Here is a 24,391-nt window from a genome sequence, read left to right as displayed (position 1 = left end):
ACGGAGTATATTTGGCTCTTTACTCTTCAAGATGTACATATGTATCACAGTATGTGGCACATGACTAGGAGTACCAGATTGTTCATTTGGTTGACAACAGGTCAAAATATAGGTGTCTTTATAGAAACCAAATCTTTTGGAACCTATTTATTTTAGATCAAGAATTCTGTCTGTGTGATTGAAATACTTGAATTTTTGCAATTGACATTGAAACTGTTATGTATCTATCATCCAGTTACATACTTAGTTACAGGGGGCTGACAAAGGCTGACTCTACTGTCAAATCACTTACAGCTTGATGGCCAGAAAAAGAATTAAACGCCAAGCATAAATTTCATGATCAAACGTTCATGTTTAAAACATGCAGTATAGACGACCTTACTTTTCAGAGTTGTACTAACTTACTATAACAAAATAATGATGCACAGCTGAGGAAAACTACTTATAATATTCAAAGGTCAGTTGTCTGGGAAAATAACTGATATATTAAATATATTTTGAGAGAAACTGTCCTTTGAATAGATTCATTTGCGAGGGGATATTATACTTTTCCTGTCCCTTTTTCAACTTACGATGTTCTTGATGTTTTTAAACCTTTGAATACGATAATTCTACCAAAAGTTTGAATCAACACATTTAATTTCACACTACAAATACCTTTATACACAACATGCGTGTCTTTCATGTGGTGGAATCTTTTTGCTGTTGTCGCAATAATGTTGTGGTCAACTAAGCATGGCATTTGATGTATATAAAAAAGTACATCTATATGTTAGCGGCCGAAGACATCCTTATATAGATGTAATATATGCATGTCGACATACAGTTTGGTTTTTATAATCTAATTAGTAAATCAGTCTGGCTCGTAATACAGATATAATCACATGTAACTATTAGTTTTGCACGTGTTTGATTAGGTTTTCTCTGTGTTTACATTGCTTTATTGGGGATAAATTCTTCCACTTGAAATACCGACCATTATATCAATCTAAATGCTTTATGAAATCTTAAGATATGTAATAATATTTATGGTTTTCTCTAACAAATACACAAGTTTATCTGCGCATGTCGCTAAAATGTATACATACTTTTAGAAATCCGTATGATATTTACTAGAGAATTACAAAATTACGGGGCTTTAGAAAAAATTCTGCATGTCAGTCATCGTGTCTTAACAGATATTCCATCTTAAGGACATACGCAACGTAGTTTGAACTTTTTTGTCTTTTTCCATGAAGTTGATGAGTTCCAGTTCTTCAAGGAACTGCGTACTACTATTTTAATGTCTATACATTGTGTTGTACACTTCCTTTAAAACAATTTTGGGGAAAAAAAACAATCTATAGAAAATATGTAAAGTATTTTTTCTGATGGCACTAAAATCTTAAATTAAAAATATCTTGAAAAATTGTCAGTAGGTAAGGTACGTTGCGTATGTCCTTAAAATGTAATAAAACTGAAGGAAAGTCGTTAATGTAAGATTTTAGTGGACAAAATCCTTGTCTCTTTGCATTTGTGCGCGTCCACTTAGAATGGGTGAGGGTTATCTTTGGTTGCATTATTTTTATTTTAATGTAGACATTATCAAGAATTCGTGGGGTTCGTTGTATAATTTGAATAAATTTTATGTTATTTTTTAAGATGTAAAATAAAAGCAACGGTCAAATTAAATTCATTTTTTCAGCAGGTTCAATTTACTTTCACCAGTGGATCAATAATTCTTTGGCATATTTCATCATATAGCTACATGTAGTGCAGAGAAGACAAAAAGCAAAGGGATCTTTATTTTCTATACAATAAAACAACAGTATATAAAAATTGTAACAAAGTATAAGTGATTACTTGAATTTGCAGACAACGCCATTTTGTTAGTCAGTGGATGATTTTGAGTCACATGATCGTCATGATAGAATCCCAAGAGAAAAGTTTACACACCAGGAGACATGTGATTGTCATCACGGCTATAGTCACGTGGGTCAGTCACGAGAAATCTCCTCGGGCATCGAACACAAATATTCTTGTCGTAGCAGATTTCAATCACCAGTACAATCGAACACCAATATCTCAGTCGAAAAGTTTGTTATACATGTAAAGATTACCCATAAGCTGTCCATAGTTATTGTATCCAAGGTTATATCCATGATTGTATCCATGGTGACGGCGTGGTCTGTGATGGTAATGGGGTCTATAGTGATGACGCCCCCAGGAATTCCATCCTCCCCAGGGTCGGCGGTAGTTGTTCCACATGAAGGGGGAATATCGCCCCCAGTCGTCGTAAATATCGTCATAACGGTCCCACAGATTGTCTCCGAAGTCCCCGAACCTGTCCCCCCAATCGTCCCACCACTGGGCCGCGGTGACGGTTACACAGACCAACAAAACCAAGATTTCTACCCTCATTTTGTCCGGGGTCCTTGGAACTTAAGAGGAACTGTAACTGGTAAAATTCCTCAAAGAGATCAAGACAGAATGAAGTGGGGTTGGTGTTTATATACCTACGACAAGGACGTGCGGGTGTGTATTAGTCATTAAGAAACAAGTAGGAAAGAGACATTAACAATGATTAAGACAAAGAAAATAACCATTTGTTTATTAACAAAAAGAGTACTATACACACTTCTGTCGGAAATATCACCTGGCGACACTCGTAATGTCCATTATATTCACTTCGGTGATAAATATGAATGGTACTAAAACGAATCGCATGTAATTTTGTTCAGGAAGAAATAAAACACAATGTGCTTTGAATTCCACATAAACAGCTTATTTCCATAACTTGCAAGAAAAACAAAGATAAATGTCAGCAGTTTCTAGGAAAATACCAGGACAAAATTCATTGGATAAAAGTACACTGTTATTGCGGCAATAAAGCATTCCGATTGTAAGCAAAGGGAATTACAGGAAAATCCTTATAAATAATAAAAATCCTAACAAAAACTAACTTTTTCTAACATGTTAAGAAAAACTTATCATGTTGATTTCTTTTTCACAATTTTTTTTTTTTGTTATAACAGGTGCTTGTGTTCTTATGATAATTATGAACATACTGCTGGCCTGCAAGGTTGCCCACTTTCAGTATCCCTGTTTTCTATGTAAGTTAACCTATTAGAGGACACCTTCTAAAATGGTTTAGCTGATGGTGGAGGAAGACACCTACGCTATCGCATTAATTCAAAGTACAGTGTATAGGTATAGAAAATATCCGCACAGTGTAATTTGTCATGACCCTCATTTAATGAGATTCGTATTCAGTAAAACATGTACAGTTGTTATATTGCTGTTTTATTGACCACAGTGCCCTGGTACGAACGCCGAAGAATCCTCGGAGAAAGGAACAATTGTAACAGTTTTATTGAACGCCATCGTAAAAAAAAGTCCACTAGCTTTGAAATCAACAGTTTGAGATACTTTAAACGGACATATATACTTTTGTACGTGCGGATTTAATCAAAAACTTGATAGCAAAACGGCCTGGAATAAACAATGTCTATTTTAATGTATATATCTAAACTTAGCAAAACAATGCCAAATGAATGTTTGATTTCATTTCATTGATCGTTTAGTGCCTTGCGTCGGTGGTTTAATCATTGAACTTGCTTAAACATTCAGTGTCTTGTTTGATTTTTCTAAACCAAGCCCTTGAAGCAGAAAGTTCTTCATATTCAGTAGGGCAACGTCGTGAATTTTCAATGTTTTTATATGAGGCTTAAAACAATTTTGAATAATTTCAAACTAGTTAAAAAGGTATTCCTGGATAACAATTGAACCAAATTCATATTTTTTGATAATATGTAAGAAGTCGGTCATTTTGCACCTTAAAGTTTTTGAAGATTTATATATCTGCCTTTGATGAAAAGAAGAATTTTTTTTTCAATTTGACAAAACATCTGTATTAAATTATTCATTTTATTTCATCATTTAATAAAGAGAGAGAGAGAGAGAGAGTTTATGTATATTTTTACCAAGAGATTACATGTACTTTTACAATATCTTCAAAAAAAAAAAAAAAAACTTGCGATCCCTAAAGACTTCAGTGTAAAATGCAACGAATTGGACAATAGTAAAAAAAAAAAAAGATTGTAAATTCCTTTGGCGGAGCATTTTTATTTGATAACACCTTCAACATGGTTTGGGGCCATTTATATATCAGGAACAAAATATACATTGAATACCTTAAATCAAGTCCACTATGCAATTGTGGAATGATACAAAAAAAAATACAAACTATTATTTTTTCTCTTCTCCTTATTATACTAAGGCCAGGAAAGATTTATCATTACTTTGAGATTTGATAGGGTCCATGATATTGTTGACACCAATAGGGGGGGGGGGGGGTACTTTCCTAAATGTTGCTGAAAGCGGATCTTATTTTTTCTATTGTGCATTCATAAAATAGCATTCTGATCGAGTTACCCGGTAGGTAACAATATTTCTTGTTAACTTTTGGTGCTTTTTAAAAACAGGAATCTTATTTTTTCGGATTGATGTCGTTGAAAAGGATAGGAGTACAATCTTAAGTGACTTTTCCCCCCATCAATTTCCATTTTAACACTTATTCATTTTCATCTCAGGCACAGGGCCCTGTCCTAAATTAGGTTCAACTAAGCCTGATATTTATAAAAGTGTTAATTGCTAAGTGAATATATGTACAACGTCTTTTCTTTTTTATTTTAAAATAACTTAATTTTGCTTGTATTCTTGACTCTCATTGGTTGATTTCCAAAAAGGAACGCATAACATTTTGTATAATCTGGTTTGGTATGGGGACACACCCCCTTGACAACCAGCATAATCATCCGTATCCATCAATCCCCTCATTTCCAGTCCTTGGGATTCATGGAAAATTCCAGATTTAATGAATGTACCTTTAATTTCAAACAGTTACTCGATCTTACCTCATGTAAACAAGCATCATGGCTGCTAGATCTATGTATCAGTTTTTACCTCCCCTCGCTTCCCATCACTTCCGTTACTACGGTTGTATTATTGCGCGGTAAATTTGAACTCATAAAAACAACACAATTTTACACCCCCAGTTGAATAATTATTTTAAAATTAAATTATAAGGAATGACTCTAATTCTTGGCCAAATTATCGAGTATAATATGGTTTGGGTCAGTTTACGCTTTATAATCCGCTTCGCGGATTATAAAGCGTAAACTGACCCAAACCATATTATACTCGATAATTTGGCCAAGAATTAGAGTCATTCCTTAAAAAAGGGGCCTGTTAAATAATCTGTCTATATTTTTATTTTCCCCGGTTACGCCATTAGATTTTTCAGAACTTTTTTATAGTGTAGTGAAGTAACAGCAAGGTATCGTAGCTGTATATGAGTAAAATAGCATTTAGGAAACTGGACGAAATTTTCGATCAAGGCAAGGGAGGTATTTGAGGGGCGGGGGGGGGGTATGTTTGTTCTGGTAAATTTAAGTTTTTGTTCTACATGCATTCCTGAAAAAAAGTATATCAATTATAATACTATATAGATGAAGATGGTCGGAACAAACCGAAGAAAACCAGACTTACTTTTATCTATATCATCTATATCGTGACCCACAATTGTGACCATAATTAGGAAATAATCGACGACGGCGCTTGATTGACATAGATTGATTGATTAATAGTATTCCCGTGGCCAGCTCTGATAAAAATGCAAAAATCGTGGCTGTTTTATCAGTGTTAATATCTGATGAGTAATGCAAGATCTTCACATTGTCACAGAATGAGTTCTGACAATCCAAAGTCATGCAGAAGTACAGTGTATGAGGCACTGGTGTATCAAAAAAATCGACTGCTGTATCAAAAATCTTTAAAATTATTTTGTGTTTAAAAAGTTTAATTTTTTTTATAAAAGAGAAATCAGTTTTTTTAATCGCTTCAATTTACAGCGAAAAAAAAAATGAATTTTAAAATGTTATAGATTTCTTGTTGTGAGCGAAAACTGTGATCTGTTGTTTTTCATAATTACTAGTATGTCCTGTGAGGGCGAATCAAAATATTTTGATAGAAACGATTTTATTTCTGCTTTATGAACAGTTACATGTTGTTAAATATAATGTCATCAGTTAAAATTTCACTTAATAGGGAATTTATGTATATTCTTTATTGATCAAAAAACGCAGAAGTAACACTTTTTCGGAAATGTGCGAGCTGTGCGTTTCCGATTTGATATTAGCGCCCGAAATTAGCATATTGTTTATCAATGGAGTCGAAGATTTGGGCAGGAGGGCCGAGTTGCAGATTATGAGCATTTGTAAGTATATCCTCAGGACAAAATTGTACACAATGCTTTTATTTTGAAGATTAAATGTAAAATGTTAAAAAATCATGCCTATTTTTGCAGTGCTAGATCTGTAAAAGAAACAAAAATGGTTGCAATGCAAGGTGAAACACTAAATCAATATCTAATACTTTTAGATTCTTAGATGAACGTAGAATTGTGTGAAACTCACATACACCATTCATCAGATGCATAGTCAAGAGTTGATCCATTGAATTTTCATAATCGAACTAGCATGCATATTTTTATGTGTACAGGTCTAGAGCACCACAACTATGCACTTTGGTACAAGTACTGCTAAACTTGTGTAAATTGCTGTTCCATAAAATTAATAATTTTGTGATTAATTTCAAAACTCAAAGAAATTATTTTTGCTTCTTTAATTCTGTCAATCAAAACTTTTCCAAAAACATATTACACCCCTCAAGCTTACCCCACCCCCATGCAGCTCCCAATTTTAAATAGCAACTGAAGGAAAACATTATTAACACCAGGAACCATTAATATTTTCAGTAAATTTCAGCCATCACATGCTTGTCCTATGCAATATACAAATAATCAAGAATGACACTAATGATTTACCACAATACCTTTGCCATTTTGAGAGCTAATTGAATTGGTTACTGAATCCAATGCAGACACTATTATAGGCTAGATAGATATTGATTTCCATTCTGCTGGCAATGTGCAGTTCCACATAATTAGTCTTGTACAATATGTTTATCCATTTGACCATGTTAAAGCTGGTATATTATACTCTTGACTATGCATTTCATGAAATTCATATTTTTCACTTACACATTCGATTTTAATAGAATTATCATAGTTACTTACAGATTTAATTCACAATTAATAAGATCTTCCTTTAATGATTATGATAATCAGTGAGACAGAATTATGCAATAATACACAATTTTTACTTTTGCTTTATATTGACTTTTCACTAATCACAATTAATACACTTTTTGTCATATCCCTCTTTTATTTCATTAATCAAGCTTGTTTTTTAAATATTTTGATTATTATAAAAATGATTGATATGTCTTATTAATATTTTGACTTAGTCATGCTTTAAAATAAAGGTTTGGAAATATATATAATGTTTGTATGTAATGTTCCTAATTAGTGATCTGAGAACTCTTTCAAAATATATAATGATAAAAAAGACAATGTATTTAGCAAATAGCATGTTTAGTTACTCAAGAGAGCGGGTAGGAGGAATATCTTTATTTAGATGTAAAAAGTGAATACCCAGTAGTGAGCAATATCACCTGAAAAAGAATTTCTCTAAATAACACTATAGCATGTGACTATATACACATGGATTTGTGTGAATGTGTGTGTTTTAAATAAAACTCCCTAACTGATAATACTAAGACTAGTAAACTCTTTATTATTTGATCAAATGTTTTCCACTGACTCTTAACTGAGTACACAGACAAAAATCATCAAATTTAAATACATCTATACTGGAGATTCCCCAGAGTGCTAGTTTTAGTTTAAAAATTAAATTGTTTAAGACACCTCATTAAAAAAAAAAATTAAAAATTCTCAGTGAAAGTAATTATTTACTACTGCACTGTAGGCAACACTTCAATTTTCACGGGAAACATAGCAATTAGATTATTTGAAATTATGAATAATAGAATGGTGCACTGAAGATTTAAAGTTTATGCACAACTGCACAATCTGAATCATGCAAATAAATAATTATTGATAACACTATTTTTATTGGATTTAATATTACAGATAAAAAGCTTATATAAGTACAAGCTGAAAAAAACACAAAGTTCAATACAGTTACAAAGTTGTTAGCCAAAAATATTGAAAGATTATGATATTGATCGAATATATATACATGTATTTTACATGTTTAATTTGCCACTTGTTGAAATAATTCCTTTAAAATCTACTAGTATTTGCCATCTGGGGTATGTATAATGACTATGTTTTAGTGATAAAAACATTGTAATACTTGTATATGTAAATGTATAATGTATATTTGTATAAGTAGTGGCAGAAACCTGAATCAGTGTGCTTAATTGGAATAATTTCTTCTGATATGAGTGAATCAGGGGAGAAAACTCATTTTTAGTCTATTATAAATATTGACATCCAAACTTTTTTTTTTTTTGGTGATGCATAATTTATCATTTTATTCTAGTCCAGAGGTAGATTTGAAATGTCTTCTTTTTTCAGTTTAAGTACAGCATGAAAATTACTGTAACTTATATTGTAAGTTTATTTTGGATCCTGATTATTGTCACCCTATAGTGTGGCTACAATTTCTCCCCATTTATTTTTGCCCATGCAGACTTAGTTGGGTTAAATTTTTTCTTGATTTGAAATAAACCTAAGATTGGTACAGTGGTAAGGGCAAAAATAAAAGGGGATGGAAATTTCCTTAGTGTTACTGTATAAGGTAGTATGTTATTTGTATGTGGATATACCAATAGTGTATGTGGATATACCAATAGTGACCCCTATGTCAACAGTCAAATGTAAAGTTAGTATGTGTACTGTTGTTTTGAAATTGTATGTCAATCCATGCAGGATTACTAATGCTGTGATGCCTTACAGTAAAACTTAGTTATAAAGAACTTATTTATAAAGAAATGTCAGTCAAAGGGAATAATTTTAGCAAGTCTTAGTTAGAGAAGACTTTCTATATCAACCTCTTTGTTTTAGTCTTGGTGACCTTTTTTACAACTAAGTTTTACTGTACTAATACTTATTAGATACATGTAATGATGTTAATAATTAAGGAGATGCAGTCAGATTGGGAAGGAGATGAAGCAGTTGTGTATATAAGAACCAGTGAGAATGTTTGTTTTATTAATGCCATAATTATATACCATTGTCGGAAACTACGGCTGATTACGCTTCGTTCCTCTCCCGGAAGGATAACCAGCCATGGGTTTCCGACAATGTATATATACATGTATATTGTATACCATATTTACAAGTGTATATACATGTACCAACATTATTCTATTGACTGAAAAAATGGACTTGTCTTTGGAAAAATTAAATTAAAGAATACTGATAATAATTTACAGTTTTATGGAATTATAAGATTCAGATTAGGTTATTTTCCTACTTGTGAATTAAATTCTAAAATCAGAAGATAGATTTATAGAAGACACATAGCTAGGTTACATCTGGGTATTCTCAGGGAAATAAAGACCATATTTTTAAGAATTAAATCATGAAAAAGAAATATGAATTATGCAAAGACTTGAGCAGGGTTTAATAGAGTGAAACTCCCTGGACAGTTTTTATTTCATGACCTCACGTGAAGTCCCAGATTGAATGTGAATAAATCCATCGGAGAAAACACGATTTAAACCACTATAGCTAGTATCTGTGTATAACTGCTGTTGGACAGATCAATGTGTGGTCCATTGTATTCCCTCCAAGCTGTGTCCCCCGAATCATAAATCAACAACTCCTTACCCCTGATTGTGTAACAGAAAAAAAACCTGTGTCTGTCATCCTCAGCCCTTTCTCCTTTCATATGTAAAAAAAAATATTACCATTTACATAGGTCATAAAAGTTATATCAGTTTTTCCAGGTTAAGGCATGTAAGCATATAAGTCTTAATGAATTTTTCGGATCTTTGGATAGTAAGATGAGTCTACTGGATATTGCTGATCCTGAGAGGACGTCATTTGAGGGTTGGGTGATTAATCGTATTCTATAGTTCTAATGGTTTGACATTTAATTATTTATCGGCCTTAATTGTAGAGCTTGTCTGTATCAGTATATGATAGATGAAGCTGGATTGTTTTATTTTATCTCCAAGTTTCAAGAGAACTTAAGTTTAGTCACAATTACTGTGGATTTTTTTGCTGATTTAGTGTAAATTTATTTTTGGGTTATTCTGTTCTTATTGACCCAGCTAAATAAAAAGATTGTCAATTATTTTATTTACATTTAATATATAATACCAATTTTGAAATATAACAAAGAATCTGTGTTAGAAGTTCTTGCACTTATACTCAAGAGTAATTTTGTAACTTAACTGTCTTCAGCAATTCTCTTAAGATCGATACATGTGCTATCTTTGGTGCACATGATAATGACAGATCTAAATTGCTAATTATAATCCCAGTGATCAGGACCACAATTAATAATGTATGTTTATTTCTACTTGAACCTTCTATGATGGAACACTGAATGACTTTGTAAGGTGAAAAGTACTGATCTGTATCAGCTTGTCTAGAATCTATCTTAGTAACATATACAGGACTGCATTTGTAAGTAAACAACTGAACAATATTGTGTTTATTGTCCATATATGCCTTTTTAATTCTGCTTTTTATATTTCAGCCTTTTGTAAGTATACCTCAGTTGTATGAAACGATATGCCATTGTAATTGTACACATATCATAATTCTATTATTTCCGTTGCAGTAACGACTAAGGCACTAGCCTAAGTCATTTCTGCCATTCGTTACAATTATTCTTGGTCTTTGTAACTCTTTGTCATACATTTCAGTGCTATTCTTGGTCAGTATAACTCTTTCTCGTACATTTCAGTGCCGACCGAGGCCCTCGCCTTCCTGGGAGCTGTCGCCCTGTTCCTGGCCCTCCTGGTTATTTTCTTCTGCTACCTTAACAAGCTCCTCTGTTTCTCCTCCTGTGGGGGATTCCCCTGTCTGGAAAACCACCCCAAGAAACCCAGGAAAAAGAATGATTTAGGTAAGTCTCTACTGTTCTAAACCACCCCAAGAAACCCAGGAAAAAGAACGATTTAGGTAAGTCTACACTGTTTTAAACCACCCCAAGAAACCCAGGTAAAAGAACGATTTAAATAAGTCTCTACTGTTCTAAACCACCCCAAGAAACCCAGGAAAAAGAACAATCTAGGTAAGTCTCCACTGTCCTAAACCACCCCAAGAAACCCAGGAAAAAGAACGATTTAGGTAAGTCTTTACTGTTCTAAACCACCCCAAGAAATCCAGGAAAAAGAACGATTAAGGTAAGTCTCTACTGTTCTAAACCACCCCAAGAAACCCAGGAAAAAGAACGATTTAGGTAAGTCTCTACTGTTCTAAACCACCCCAAGAAACCCAGGAAAAAGAACGATTAAGGTAAGTCTCTACTGTTCTAAACCACCCCAAGAAACCCAGGAAAAAGAACGATTAAGGTAAGTCTCTACTGTTCTAAACCTCCCCAAGAAACCCAGGAAAAAGAACGATTTAGGTAAGTCTCTACTGTCGTGTGAAAAATATACATTGGAATTGTTGTCCTTAAAAAGATGTGCTATACTGTTGTGTATATTGATATACTGTATTCAGCAAAACTCGGTTATAACGAAGTCACAGGGACATATGAAGTGACTTCTCTATATCTGTAATTCGTTTTATCTGTATAAGGAATTCATTAAGTTTATATAGCTGGGGATCCAAGATAACTCCGCTATATCTGTGAATTCGCAAAATCTGTGTTTGTACTAAACAAGTTTTACTGTACATGGAAATTTTCGCCCCTTTTTATTTTCACCCATTTCGGCCTACCCTCGGTTGGTCGGATTTAAAATGGGGTGAATGAATACAGTATAATTTCTTATACAGAACTGTGACTGGGCTAATTAAAATGGGGCAAGTTGTTTGCAAGTGTTTAAGTGTTAAGGGGCGAAAATAAAGTAGGGCGAAAATAACCCTGTAGACGGTATAAATTATTTACTAAACAAGAAAACTTTTTTATCTTAAGATGTTTTTGCTCAAATGTATAAGAATTTTCTTTTTTTTTCTTTCTTCAATTTTACTTTGACTATCAATGATGTTTTGATTTTTTTTACCTAAAGCTATGAGTTGTGAGAAATAAACCCTTGATTTTACACATTTGCAATAAGAGTGAAAAACATGATTATGTTTTCCTTGGAGACCATATAAGGAAGAAACTTCTCTGTTAGTAGAGCATTGGTTGATTCAGATCCAATAAATGGTGCTTAAAAAACTCCACAAAACATTAATATAAGACTTAATTAGGAAATAAACCAGGAGAAATGCTAATCATAACATTGTATTATAAACCATGATACATGTAAACAGGGAAAGTTTTTAAATGCTTGGTTTTTTTAATTTTTTTAATTCTGAGTGACACGTTTAATATGAAAATTCCCTCTTCATAAAATAGATGCAATATATGTGCTATAATTTGTTGGTTTTACTTCTTTCAAATTTTTTTTTTTTTTATTCCAGGGGCATTGATATTGTTGGAATTTTTATAAAACCTAATACCTGGTAGATTGTAGTACATTGATAGTGATAAACCTTGACACATACTTTAAACATACTTGTAGTAAGCAGATTAGGAATTCACCTGAAGGCAACAAACTTGAGTGGGAAAAGTTTCTGATATATTTTTTGCTGTGAAGCAGTCGATCATGTTGGGTACATAGCTAAAGGAAGATAACTCAGATTTTCTACAAGGGAAGATAACTCCCACTATGAAGACTAATTTTATGTTGTTCAGTCAGATTAACATTCAGCCTCCCTCTATTCACTCATTTTCCAAAAGTAATTTATAATTGAAATGCACACAGTTTCAGCATATATACCTTGAAGGGCAAAATTTGACAGAAATGGTCATTTAACTTGAGAAGTTTTATATAATGGAAGAAAAATATCTCATTTAGAGTTATCTCTCTTTTCAGAGGGGTTAGTGAATCTTGAACTAAATAAATAAAAAAAAAAATTAGACCTCAATTATGAATGGAACAAAATATACCGTTTAGCTTTAGTGTCCATTGCTCATGGTGATAAATGTATTACATTATAACAGGACCATTTTTTTCATTTTTGTTCATTGATCTACATTAATATGGTCAATATACATGGAGATATCTTTACTGAATGGTCATCATACATTGTTCTGTGATTTTGTGTAATGATTTCTTTTTCTTCATTAGACTTAATGAAGTTTCCACACTAATGGCATATCTAATTATATTATAATAATGTATATATATATATAAGCTCCATTAGGCTTGGCATGACAAGCTGTTAAGGATAAAAGCTTTTCCATTCTTTCTAATTAAAAAAGTCATCAATGGAATTCTTTTTTAACACCCACAGTCTAGATTTCTGATGAATATTTTACGTTGATCCCACTGTTTTGGGGAACAATCTTTGATACTTTACCATTGTATTCAGTTGTAACCAATTAAGGTAACCATAGAAGGATAAACGTTGTACATCGGACTGGTTTCTGTTAATTTGGCACACATCGGTCTTAATTGCAGATCTGCTGGTATCTGTATGAGTATTCTGCTGGCACATAGTATTCTAACTGACATGAGGAGCTGATCTCTCTGATACTCAACAGAGTTTTATTGATCAATCTTTAGACTCTATCTGATGTCTTTTACCCATCAAACAGGGAACCTGTAAATTATCCCAGGGGAGAGCATACAGGCTTACAGTGTATGATCATTAACCAGAATTTTCTCTGCATTAGATGCAGCCATTAAAAGATGTCTAGGGATTTGGAGTACTTTTGTGAATCGTGTGGAAAATAGAGAAATTATTGACTTACAAGTTTGCTGTGAATGAACCTTTACTACGCTTGGCCAGAGGCAAGAGAAATAAAATTTGCCAAAGAGTTTGTTTTTGTCAGGAGTGGGAAAATATATATTTTTTAATGTCTAGCAATGATTGCGGATGTATTCTTTTATGTTTTTTTTTCAAATCACCTGCAGCATTCAGTAGATATTGTGGTTGTTGTTTGGAACAATACAGGTTGATGAAATACCCAGTGCAAAGGAGCTAGGCTTTCAGGCATGCATGTACTATAATAATTTGTGTTGGATTAATTTTTAAATACATGTGTATGTGCTCCACATAGTTCACTAATCGTCATGGTCATTTTTGTGGAAGATATTTAGTACTAATGATTGTGTGTGGAGGTTTAAATCTCCAAAGATTTTTTTTCCCCATAGCTATCCGTCATGGTTTACGACAATGTGTGATTTAAAAGTAATTTTTTTGTGTCACTGAAGAAAAATTGACTGAAAGTCAACAGTCTTTGTGTCCTCTAGCTGCGACAAGTGCATGTATTTATTTATTGAAAATTCAATGGTTAGGACTACAATACGGGAGTTGTTGATATTGGACTGTGTACCCAGTGTATGATTTTATCTGCTTCTATAGTTATATATCACACGCATAGTAGTAATTTACTGAAAGCATGAACCAAAAGTGAATGAACTGCACATCGAAGCAGACCCAGCAGTCAAGGATATTTACATTGTCTTTTGGATATATATATCTTAAACCTGATTAGCTATTGTCAGCTTATCGTTGATTTGTCAACTCTGTAAATGGAAAAGGATTTCAGTTTCTATTTCGCCAAATCCCTGCATTTGCTTTCATTACTTTCACTTTAACGGTGCAGAACGGGAGAGATAATGAAAGTAAAGTTACTGCAGACATTAACACTAAAACATGCTTATCACCTCTCCAATGGAGGAAGTGGATTAGCAGCCTTAATGGACCTTTGTATATAAGTGCCGCTGCTTCTCTGGAGTCTCTGATATGTGTGGAGTCTGTCAGCTTGACTTTGCATCTTCAGTGTGACAGAGGCAAGAAAACTGGGTTACAGTTTAATCATATATACACCATAAAAGTTTTATGTGTGGCTTATTTGTTGGTGCAGACAGTCATGCAATCTGCTCATCACGGCTTGCAATGATTGAAAGTTACACAGATTGGGCACAAATTTCTATGAAAAGGTATGTTCCGTAAGAAACTAGAAGGAATAGATGTTGGTGGGCCAGGGCCAAAACGGGGCAAAAGTTCGCTGTTCTGTTGTTGTGTTCAGAAATCACCTTCATATTGCGATTCACTGACAACAAATAAACAGGGATCGGGAAGCAATGAAAACACTGAGGGGACCCATGTGACCCCTGATCTCACCGAGGGATCTCAAGTAACCCTTGACCCCAAAGATGATCCAGATGGAAACCGGAAATTGACAAATGGGTCATGTAAGGTCAAGGACAAAAGCAAAGAAAGTAAGATTTGGGTCAGGAGAAAAACCTTAGTTCTTGATTATCTATGTAAATATCAAGGCTTGATTAATTGCTTGATTAAGTTTTATTTTTAAGATAAGTGTTGTTTTTATAAATTTATAAATCTAAAAAGTAGGGAAATGAAATCAAAATGCAACCTCTAGTCTTGCTGTTTTATGCAGAATTGGATATTTACTGTGAAACATGTACAGTATTTTGAGATACTTTTGAATTTGTCATATCAATTCTTCATCAAGTCATTGATATTAATGACTTGATGAAGAATTGGAACTTATTAAGTGTTTACCTAGCTATTTAAAGTTATTTGTATACAAGTTAAATGGTATATAAGTTAAATGGGATATTCATCCTTAAAATTTTAATTGGGTCCAAAAGGATTAATGATCATTAGTTAAATTAGCCAGGCAAATGGGTTTTATACAAGTATAATATTATATTGATCTTCAAATTTTTGAACATATGTGCTTTTGATATGTCATGTATGAAAATTGACTAAATTACATATAAATGTCTTCATTCTTAGTGTACGTTAACAGCTGTTAAAGCCATTTTTTTTTTTCAAAATCTATCATTTTAATGACATTTTCTGTACTACAGAAAATTATAGATATTTCAAATAAAGCTTGAAATCTACCTCAGATCATGCTAGAAGGTTTCTGATCATATTTAATCCACCTTTCTTTTCTGTATAAACATACAAAAATAACATTATCGCAAGCCACAATTTATGTCCATTTATTTCCAAAAACCCATGGATGTTTTTGGAGCAGGTTCATTCTAAAAGAAGTATTAGCCCTAAGTTGCCCAAACTTGCATGAATGATACATCATCTATGGGTCACCTTGCTGAACTTGCTTTGGAAGCTGGATTTGACTTTGAATTTCTGGATGAGTGCATGACCAGATTAAAATATTTTAGCAAGTGTATACTAAAGAAGCTAGAAGCTGTATGCTACTCAACTTTGCCATGTTTGAATTAAAGATTTATGTGTATATTGAAGCACACATTTTACCAGTCTGAAAGTTCTTTTGGATGTTGGATTTGACTTACATTTTCCAGATGTGGAGCAGAACTATTACATGTACCAAGAAACCATTTATTAAGGACTTCCTGAATCAATCTTGTAAGGAATATGCATCAAGGGATTCACACTACTAAAGTTGTTTCTGAGGATGAATTGGATCTTTATTTTTCACATGACTTATATAGAGGTTTTTGGAGCAGACTCATTCCAGTGTAACTTCAAGTGCTATAATAAGTAGACTAAACTTCCATGTATGGTGTGTCAAGGGATGAATATTCTCAAACTAATGCTTCAGATGCTAGATTTCATTGACTTAAGTTTTCTGAATGAGTGACATAATATAGTTTAAGGTTTTTAAAACAAGTCCATTCCAAAACCCTAAGAGACTAAATAAAATTGCATAAATATTGATGCAAAGGTTGATTAAATTGGTACAAAACTTTGCCTTACTTGAAGATGTCTTTCATTAAGGCGATCTCTGTAATAGTATTTTTCCCCCAATAAATCAATTGAAAACTATATTATATTGGTTCTTCTTTCATAATCTTCAGAAAAATTTCTTCTTTGTACAGATAATCCTGAATTATTGAATAGCTTGGAAATTTGTTATCAATATCTGTTTACCAATATTTTGCTTTGTATGTTATGGATCTAGAATACCTTGAGTTGACACTTGATGGCTTGTTTTATACTGACTCCTGTATATCTCTTCAAGGCTGGTCAGATTGACATATTCCTTTATGATTGAGAGATGCATGCTTCCGAGATGCTGCTGACTGATATGAATTATTCAGGAAGATGTCATCATTTTGCTTCGGATAAGATCTAAGATATAAATTCAGAATTGCATAACAGTTCAATCCATGCCTATTCTTCATAAAAACATGTGGAGGAAAAAAAATAACTTCCTTCTTTATTGATTGAGATTTTGGTCGTAGTTAGGATGCTTATTATCAAAGATACCCATATTATTTCTGTGATTATTAATGATTGGAAATAATATTTTGTAGGGATTGCACACATATGAACCACACTGACATAAAAAATTATTTTTTGATAAGTTATGTATGTTTTTGAAGTTGTTTAAATTTAATAATTTGTACTATCCCCTATATATTGACCAATGTTTGATATCTTGACAATTTCTATGTAGGTAATGCCTGAATCTGATATCTTGACTTATTTTTGACATTTTTAATCTATCTTTGGTAGGTAATGCATATATCTTATATTTTGACCTTTTGATATCTTGACCAGTTATATTGTAGGAAATGTCAATATCTAATATCTTGACACAAGCTATTGTAGGGAATACCTAAACTGATATCTGATGACCTATATCAGATACCTTGACCTTATGATAATGTCTTGACCTTTATCTGATATCATGACTTTCTCTATTGTTATTACGGTAGATAATACCTGTAACTGATATCTTTGCCTATGTTTGATATCTTGACCCTTTCTATTTAGGTGATGCCTAAATCTAATATAATGACCTGTATTTGATATATGTCCCTTTCTATTGAAGGCAATGCCTATATTAGATATTAAGACCTATTTTTGAGGTGATGCCTAAATCTGATATCATGACCTGTATTTGATACCTTGACCTCTATTGTAGGCAATGCCTATATCTGATATGAAGACGTACATTTGATATATTGGCCCTTTCTATTGAAGGAATGCCTATATATGAAGACCTACATTTGATATCTTGACCCTTTGTGTTGTTGGCAGTGCCTTTATCTAAAATCATGATATTTTGACACTATCTATTGTAAATTATACCTATAACTGATATCTTGATCTATGTTTGATATCTTGACCTATGTTTGATATCTTGATCCCCTCTATTTCTGGTAATGCCTATATCAAATATGACTTATATCTGATATCTTGACTTATGTTTGATATCTTGACCTATATTTGATATCTTGAACCACTCTATTGTAGGTAATGCCTATGTTTGATATCTTGACCTCTATTTTAGGCAATGCTTGTATCTGATATGAAGGCCTACATTTGATATCTTGACCCTTTCTATTGAAGGCACTGTGTATATCTGATATGATATCTTGATACTATCTGTTGTAGATAATATCTATGTTTGATATCTCATCCTATTTTTAATATCTTAAATTGACCTTTGTTTGATATCATGACCTACATTTGATATCTTGACCCCTCTATTTTAGGTAATGCCTATGCCTATGATGACACCAGCTCTTCCAGTGACAGTGATGATGAAGTTCTGAAGCGTTACCAGGAAACTCTGAAGCATAGAAACAGCATACATCGCTCTGACACGAAGCATAGTGTGGCCAACTCCAATAACAGTCATACAGGGACAAGGAAGAAAAGTAGGTGTAATATACAATGTAAAAGGGCGAGGGACAAAAAAGTAGGTTTAATATATATAGTTTTTAGCTCACCTGAGCCGAAGGCTCAAGTGAGCTTTTCTGATCACATTTTGTCCGGCGTCCATCTGTCTCGCAAAATAGTCATTGATTCTTTATAAACGAGACAAAATTTTCACGAATTGTAGTCATTGCTCTATATAATCATAAGGAATACTATTATACGCGAGAAGTCAATTTTCGCGAGCACACTGTCTCGCATAATTACGCGAAAATAAAGTTCTCGCGAATAAAACGTGATTTACAGTATATAATTTTTGAAATAGACATAGGGTGATGGCCAATGGACTAAACATGGGGTCAAATGTTCTGATTAAAGTGAACTTGTAGCTAGCTCATTTTCATCTTCTCTGTTTAAATACTAAAACAGCTTAACTGAAATAAAATACAGTATTTTGGTCCTTGGAACCATAGATTAATATTCTGAATTGGGTTTATCACAGTATTAGGAAGGAAGTCTGTATTTAATGTAAAGGCAATAAATGTTTGATAGAGGTTTTAATTGTACCCCAAAGCCTGTATTCACACTGAAAGATAATGGGAGGTGTTTGCTTAAAAACTATAAAAGCTGGAAGATGTGAATTGAGTTGTGAAAGGTCTCAAAGGATCATAATTTTATCAATTTTGTTGTGTAATGAAAGTGTTAAAACATAGCTTTGGTTCACATTAAACCATTGTTTTGATGACCTTAATAATATCATCAACTAAGCATTATGTCTCTGGAGAGAAGCAATATTAGAGATGTTTTAACCATCAGCATGATAAACTTCATAAAGGGATTCAATCTTAGTCATATGCCAATTAATTAAGGTTTGATTTGTAAATCAAAGAGCTATAAGGTTCACTTTATGCATAAAATGGCCCTGTCCTTATATTAATTACTTGACTATCAACCTCTTTCCCATTTCATATACTACTAGAGGTACTGTGAGAAATGAGCTCACTAAATTATACCCTGCCTCCCATATGAATATGTGTTGGATTAAAAAGTAAAATAGGAGGTGCACAATGGCAATATGTAATAAAGACTCTGAATTTCTCAAAGTTTCATCAAATTTCATTCAGTGGTATGAGAGGAGTTGGGGATAAGAGATGGGTACCCCCAAAGGGTAATAGACGGACGGACGGAGGGACATACCGATTACTATATACCCTCCTGCTTTTCAACAGGGGGGTATAAAAATAAAAGAGAAACTTAGTGCTTTAATTTCCAGTAACAAAATGTCTTATCTTCTGAAACAGATATTTCATTATGTAATTGCATATTTTGGATCAGAGGTTGTGCTTTATATGATATATTGAAAAAAAAACTTCAATTTTAGGCCATTTTTCAAAGGAAATTACAGGATATGGGAAAAATGATGCATTTTATGATGTCATGATGCATTGACTAGGGTAAAAATTATGTCATGTTCAATAGTTAATTGTCACCAAAGGGTCCAAGTAATAAATACATAATGTCATGTAGTTTTGACTTTTTTTCAGAAATTCTCAGAGCCAAAATATGCCCTAAGTGGCTCTTGCTCTTTGTTTTTGTTTTGTAGATTTTATCTTCCTCATCTCATAACAAAATTTTAAAAGACTCCCCGAAAAATGTAATTTTGGCATTATTTGTCATATCACTTAAATTACTTTTCACTGAAATTATACACAAATATTCGGTAATCTACAGATAAAACTAACAGTTATCATGAGCCCACAAATTTATTATACCCCCGCTTGAAAAATGGGAGGGTATAAAGAGATGAGTATATCCGTCCATCTGTACGATGTATGTCTGCTCATCTGTTATCCTTTGGGGTACCCATCCATCATATATTTAATTAGACTTTCACAGAACCTTTGTTACATAGTGCCATTGTGCACCTCCTACATGTATTTTACTTTTTGATCAGAAACATCTTTTGGGTTTCCCATTGTATAGCATGAACGCTACCATTCTTTTCTATAATAGTGAAGGGCACCCATCTCTTATCCGCAATTCCTCCTATACCATTGAATGAAACTAAATACTACTTTCACAGATTCTTTATTACATGATATCATTGTGGACATCCTATTTTACTTTTTGATATGACACTTACGCGGTAATTATTCCGGGCCTTCCAGAACAAAACTTGGACTTCACCATTATAATCATATGGGAGGTGGGGGTATCATTTAGTGAGCTCAGTGCTCACAGTACCTGTAATCAAATCTTCAATGCATCCCAATGATCAAGCTTCACAAGATTTGATAACATAATTATGACCAACTGTATTTGTATCCTAGGCATATGGATATTTAGAATTTCATTTCTAATATCATACATTGTATACCTAACTATCAGGTATTAATGATATTAATTTATGTCTATACAATTATAATATGTTTCATTTTCCCAGGTAGAACTTTTGAGAGTCAGGCTTCATTGATCAAAGAAAAGGAGACCCCCAGCCCCGGGGTTTTGTCCAGTGGTGAGGAAGATGGGGGTACAGTGAGTCCTGAGAGGGTCAGGCCAGACGTAGCTCAGGGTGAGGTGAGGGGGTCCCAGGAGTCCCTTACCCCCTCTAACACAGGGTCACAGCAGCAGCTGGTGTTTGAGAACAGGGCGTACGACCAGGAGGAGAAGATGTCGTCCACAGAGGAGGGGTTGTCTGTACGCAGCGAGAGCTTGTTACCGGGGGCAGAGGATGATGTAAGGAAGGGTTCTGTTTTGTTATTTGTTTGTTTAATGTCATTTTGAAAATGTTTCAATCAAATTAAAATGTGTTAAGTTGGTTTATAGGGTATTATCTGAATGACTTGTCTCCACATGCCTCCCACAGTGGGATTCAAACTTTATATTGTGACTCTAAACAAAATTCTGTACCACTGTGCCATGTGGGTGACTTGCTTTTTTTGTGAAACATGGCATTAGGGCTGGGCAAAAATATCTGTATTTCGGTATACATGTATTGCAATACAATGACAAAAAAATATCGTATCGCAATACATTTTTGTAATATCGATATACCAGCAAAATTCTTTGAGTAAGGAATTTTATCTTAGAATGTAAGAGCAAATGTTAGGAATGTTGTAGTTAAGCCAAACAATAAGACAGGGACTGTTTTATAGGGGTATTTCATAGCATAAATTTAATAAAACCGACAAGATTTTTTTTTATTTTGCTAGTTTATCATAGCTATGTAGATTCTGCATGTAAATTAAAGTTAATATAAAGAGAAAATGCCATTTTAATAATGTAAAAAATATTGCAATATTTATCGCAATACTGTTAAAAATATCTCAGTATATCGCAATACGAAATCTTTAGTCAATAGCCAGCCCTACATGGCACATACCGGTAAATGATAAGTTGAAGAATTGGTTTGTGACAAGCTGCAAATGCTCATGAATCTTGCAAACATATTTTGCTTAAATACAGAATTTGATTTAGAGTATATTTTTACAGATAGATTGATATGAAAAGTAAAAATTAATATGCTTGTTGTTTACCAAAAAAAGCTTGATTTATTAATCTTGTACCGGGTAATATTAAATTCTTGTCATGTATAACAATTTATTAAATAAAATAATAGATGTGAATTTCATTTATAATACAAATCGAGAAGAAAACTACTTCTGTCATTTGTTATTTATAAAAGATAACTATAATTATTGTTTTCTTCACCATATCCTTGAGGATAAGTAATTTGATATTTTGGAATACTGTGCAGAGTTTCTGGGTAATGATCTATTTCATTATAAATGTAGAGTATTGGGTTGATATAACTGCATACAAGGTACATGAAGACTACATTTATAAAATACTTACACAGGAGCATCTGTTTGATGTGAGTGACATGGACAGAGAGGAACCCTCGCTGATCTCTAAATGTGGGAGCCTGGAGATGACCTTCAAGTACGACCCCAATAAGGCCAAGATGGCCATCACGATCCACCAGGCTCAGGATATTCCCAGTAAGGAGAGGGGCGGGGCCAGCAGTACACAGGTCAGGATCATGCTACTCCCCACCAAGAAACAGCGCTACAAAACCAAGGTCAAAACAGGCGAAAACCCCGTCTTCAATGAGAACTTTGTCTTCAACAAAATTCCACAGGGTATGGAATAGACAATATAATTAACTGGCTTACTTTTAAATATTTTGGAAATTGTGGAATATTTTAAAAATTTTATTTCATAACATACATATTTTTGCTTTGGAAAAGCGCATATTGATTTTTTAATTGCAGATGAAATTAAATTTAACCTAAAAAGAGTCATTTTTAATGAAATTCAATTTCAATTTATTTATTTACAACTCTATCATCATATATTGGCCTTTAGTCATGAACTCAACAAATGATTAACATCATTTATTCACATCAAATAGAAAATAGAGAAAATAAGGCAGTAATGATAACTTTTTTTAGAGGAAGTTTATGAAATGGGAATGCGAATCCGTTTATATGGAATGGAGAGGATGCGTAGAGAACGCATGATTGGAGAGACAATTATTGGATTCGCTTCACTGAACCTTGACGTAACTTCTACACATTGGATCATTCTGGAGCCCAGAAGTAACCTTAGTGTATGTCTGATTTCTTCTACCTTCCTTCTAAAATTACAAAACTTATGGATAAGTAAAAGTAAAATGTAAGAAAAGTTAAAAGATCTGTAAAGACTTTTTTCTCTGTAAACAGTGTTTTATGGCATCAAGCTCTAGAGCTTAAACATCATCTAGTCTTTATAGTTTGTTACAGGAGATTGAACACATCAAGTTCATTGTTGTTTATAAAATATTTGTACAAATTGGCTAGGAGATTTAAGCTTATACATCTCTAGACTGTTGTTTTGTATTGGAAAAGACAGATATCTTGAGATATCTTTTGCTCTGACATTGATTTGTATTTCTACAGGCAGGAGACTCGAGATTTGACGTCTCAAGTCTATCTCGCAGTGACAGCGCTTCGTCCACTCAGTCCATGCAGCATGGAGGAATGCCCGAGCTCTTACTGGGTCTGTCTTATAATGGGACAACAGGACGACTACAGGTGGAGGTCATCAAGGGAAGTAACTTCAAGAATATGGCCATGACTCGACCACCAGGTGAGATAGTTCTCTTCCTTACTTGTCTTACACCTGTCTTAATAATATATACCGTAATTTTTGGGTTATAGGTCGATGGGGTATATAGGTCGAAAGGCTCATTTTCAGCCTTAATTTTTGAAAAATCCTAAGATAGGACGAACTTACTATATAGGACGAGGCTTTGTTTCCCGTTTTCTAAAGATTCTTATGCAGATACAACGTATCAGAACAGGTAAACCTCTATTATTACCGGTCAATTCCGTGACATGAATGTATCAAGAAAATAAAACAGGTATTTTAATGAGTACAGCATTTAGGCCATGCAAAGTTAATTACTTGGTTCTCAGGCCTTTTTTCAATAAATATGATGAGGGAGGGAGGCATTTTTTTTTCTTTTTTATTGCCCCCAAAACATGATGAGGCAGCTTTTTACATTGTACAAAACCCCAAAAAATGATGAGGGAGGTGATTTATTTTTTTTATTTTATTGATTTAGCAATAAAAAGGGTCAATGAGGCACCCTTGGAAGAGATGAGGGAGGGCCTGAGAACCAAGAAATTAATTTTTTTT

The 24,391-nt window shown here is 33.3% G+C and overlaps 1 protein-coding gene across 5 annotated transcripts in view; it reads left to right on the top strand.

Annotated features, from left to right (window-relative positions):
• The first annotated feature begins 6,167 nt into the window (after positions 1-6,167).
• Positions 6,168-24,391, top strand: part of LOC134231951 (synaptotagmin-14-like) — a 38,277-nt gene continuing 20,053 nt past the window's right edge. The window contains exons 1-8 of one of the 5 annotated variants that reach the window (XM_062713905.1): positions 6,168-6,256; positions 6,347-6,387; positions 10,827-10,988; positions 18,547-18,715; positions 21,157-21,445; positions 22,569-22,851; positions 23,164-23,321; positions 23,650-23,839. In XM_062713905.1, the coding sequence (XP_062569889.1) occupies positions 6,372-6,387; positions 10,827-10,988; positions 18,547-18,715; positions 21,157-21,445; positions 22,569-22,851; positions 23,164-23,321; positions 23,650-23,839 (1,267 nt within the window). In that variant the 5' untranslated portion in view covers positions 6,168-6,256; positions 6,347-6,371. Of the gene's footprint in view, positions 6,257-6,346; positions 6,388-8,199; positions 8,215-10,826; positions 10,989-14,306; positions 15,307-18,546; positions 18,716-21,156; positions 21,446-22,568; positions 22,852-23,163; positions 23,322-23,649; positions 23,840-24,391 lie in introns of those variants that run through there. The other 4 variants (XM_062713904.1, XM_062713906.1, XM_062713902.1 and 1 more) reach the window with 4 other exon arrangements.

The sequence above is a fragment of the Saccostrea cucullata genome, unplaced genomic scaffold, assembly GCF_032062105.1.
Source record: "Saccostrea cucullata isolate Sc308-1 unplaced genomic scaffold, CSIRO_AGI_Scuc_v1 ctg323, whole genome shotgun sequence".
NCBI classification, from domain to species: domain Eukaryota; kingdom Metazoa; phylum Mollusca; class Bivalvia; order Ostreida; family Ostreidae; genus Saccostrea; species Saccostrea cuccullata.
Note: the sequence above shows the minus strand (reverse complement) of the source record. Positions and strands in the feature narration are given on the sequence as shown.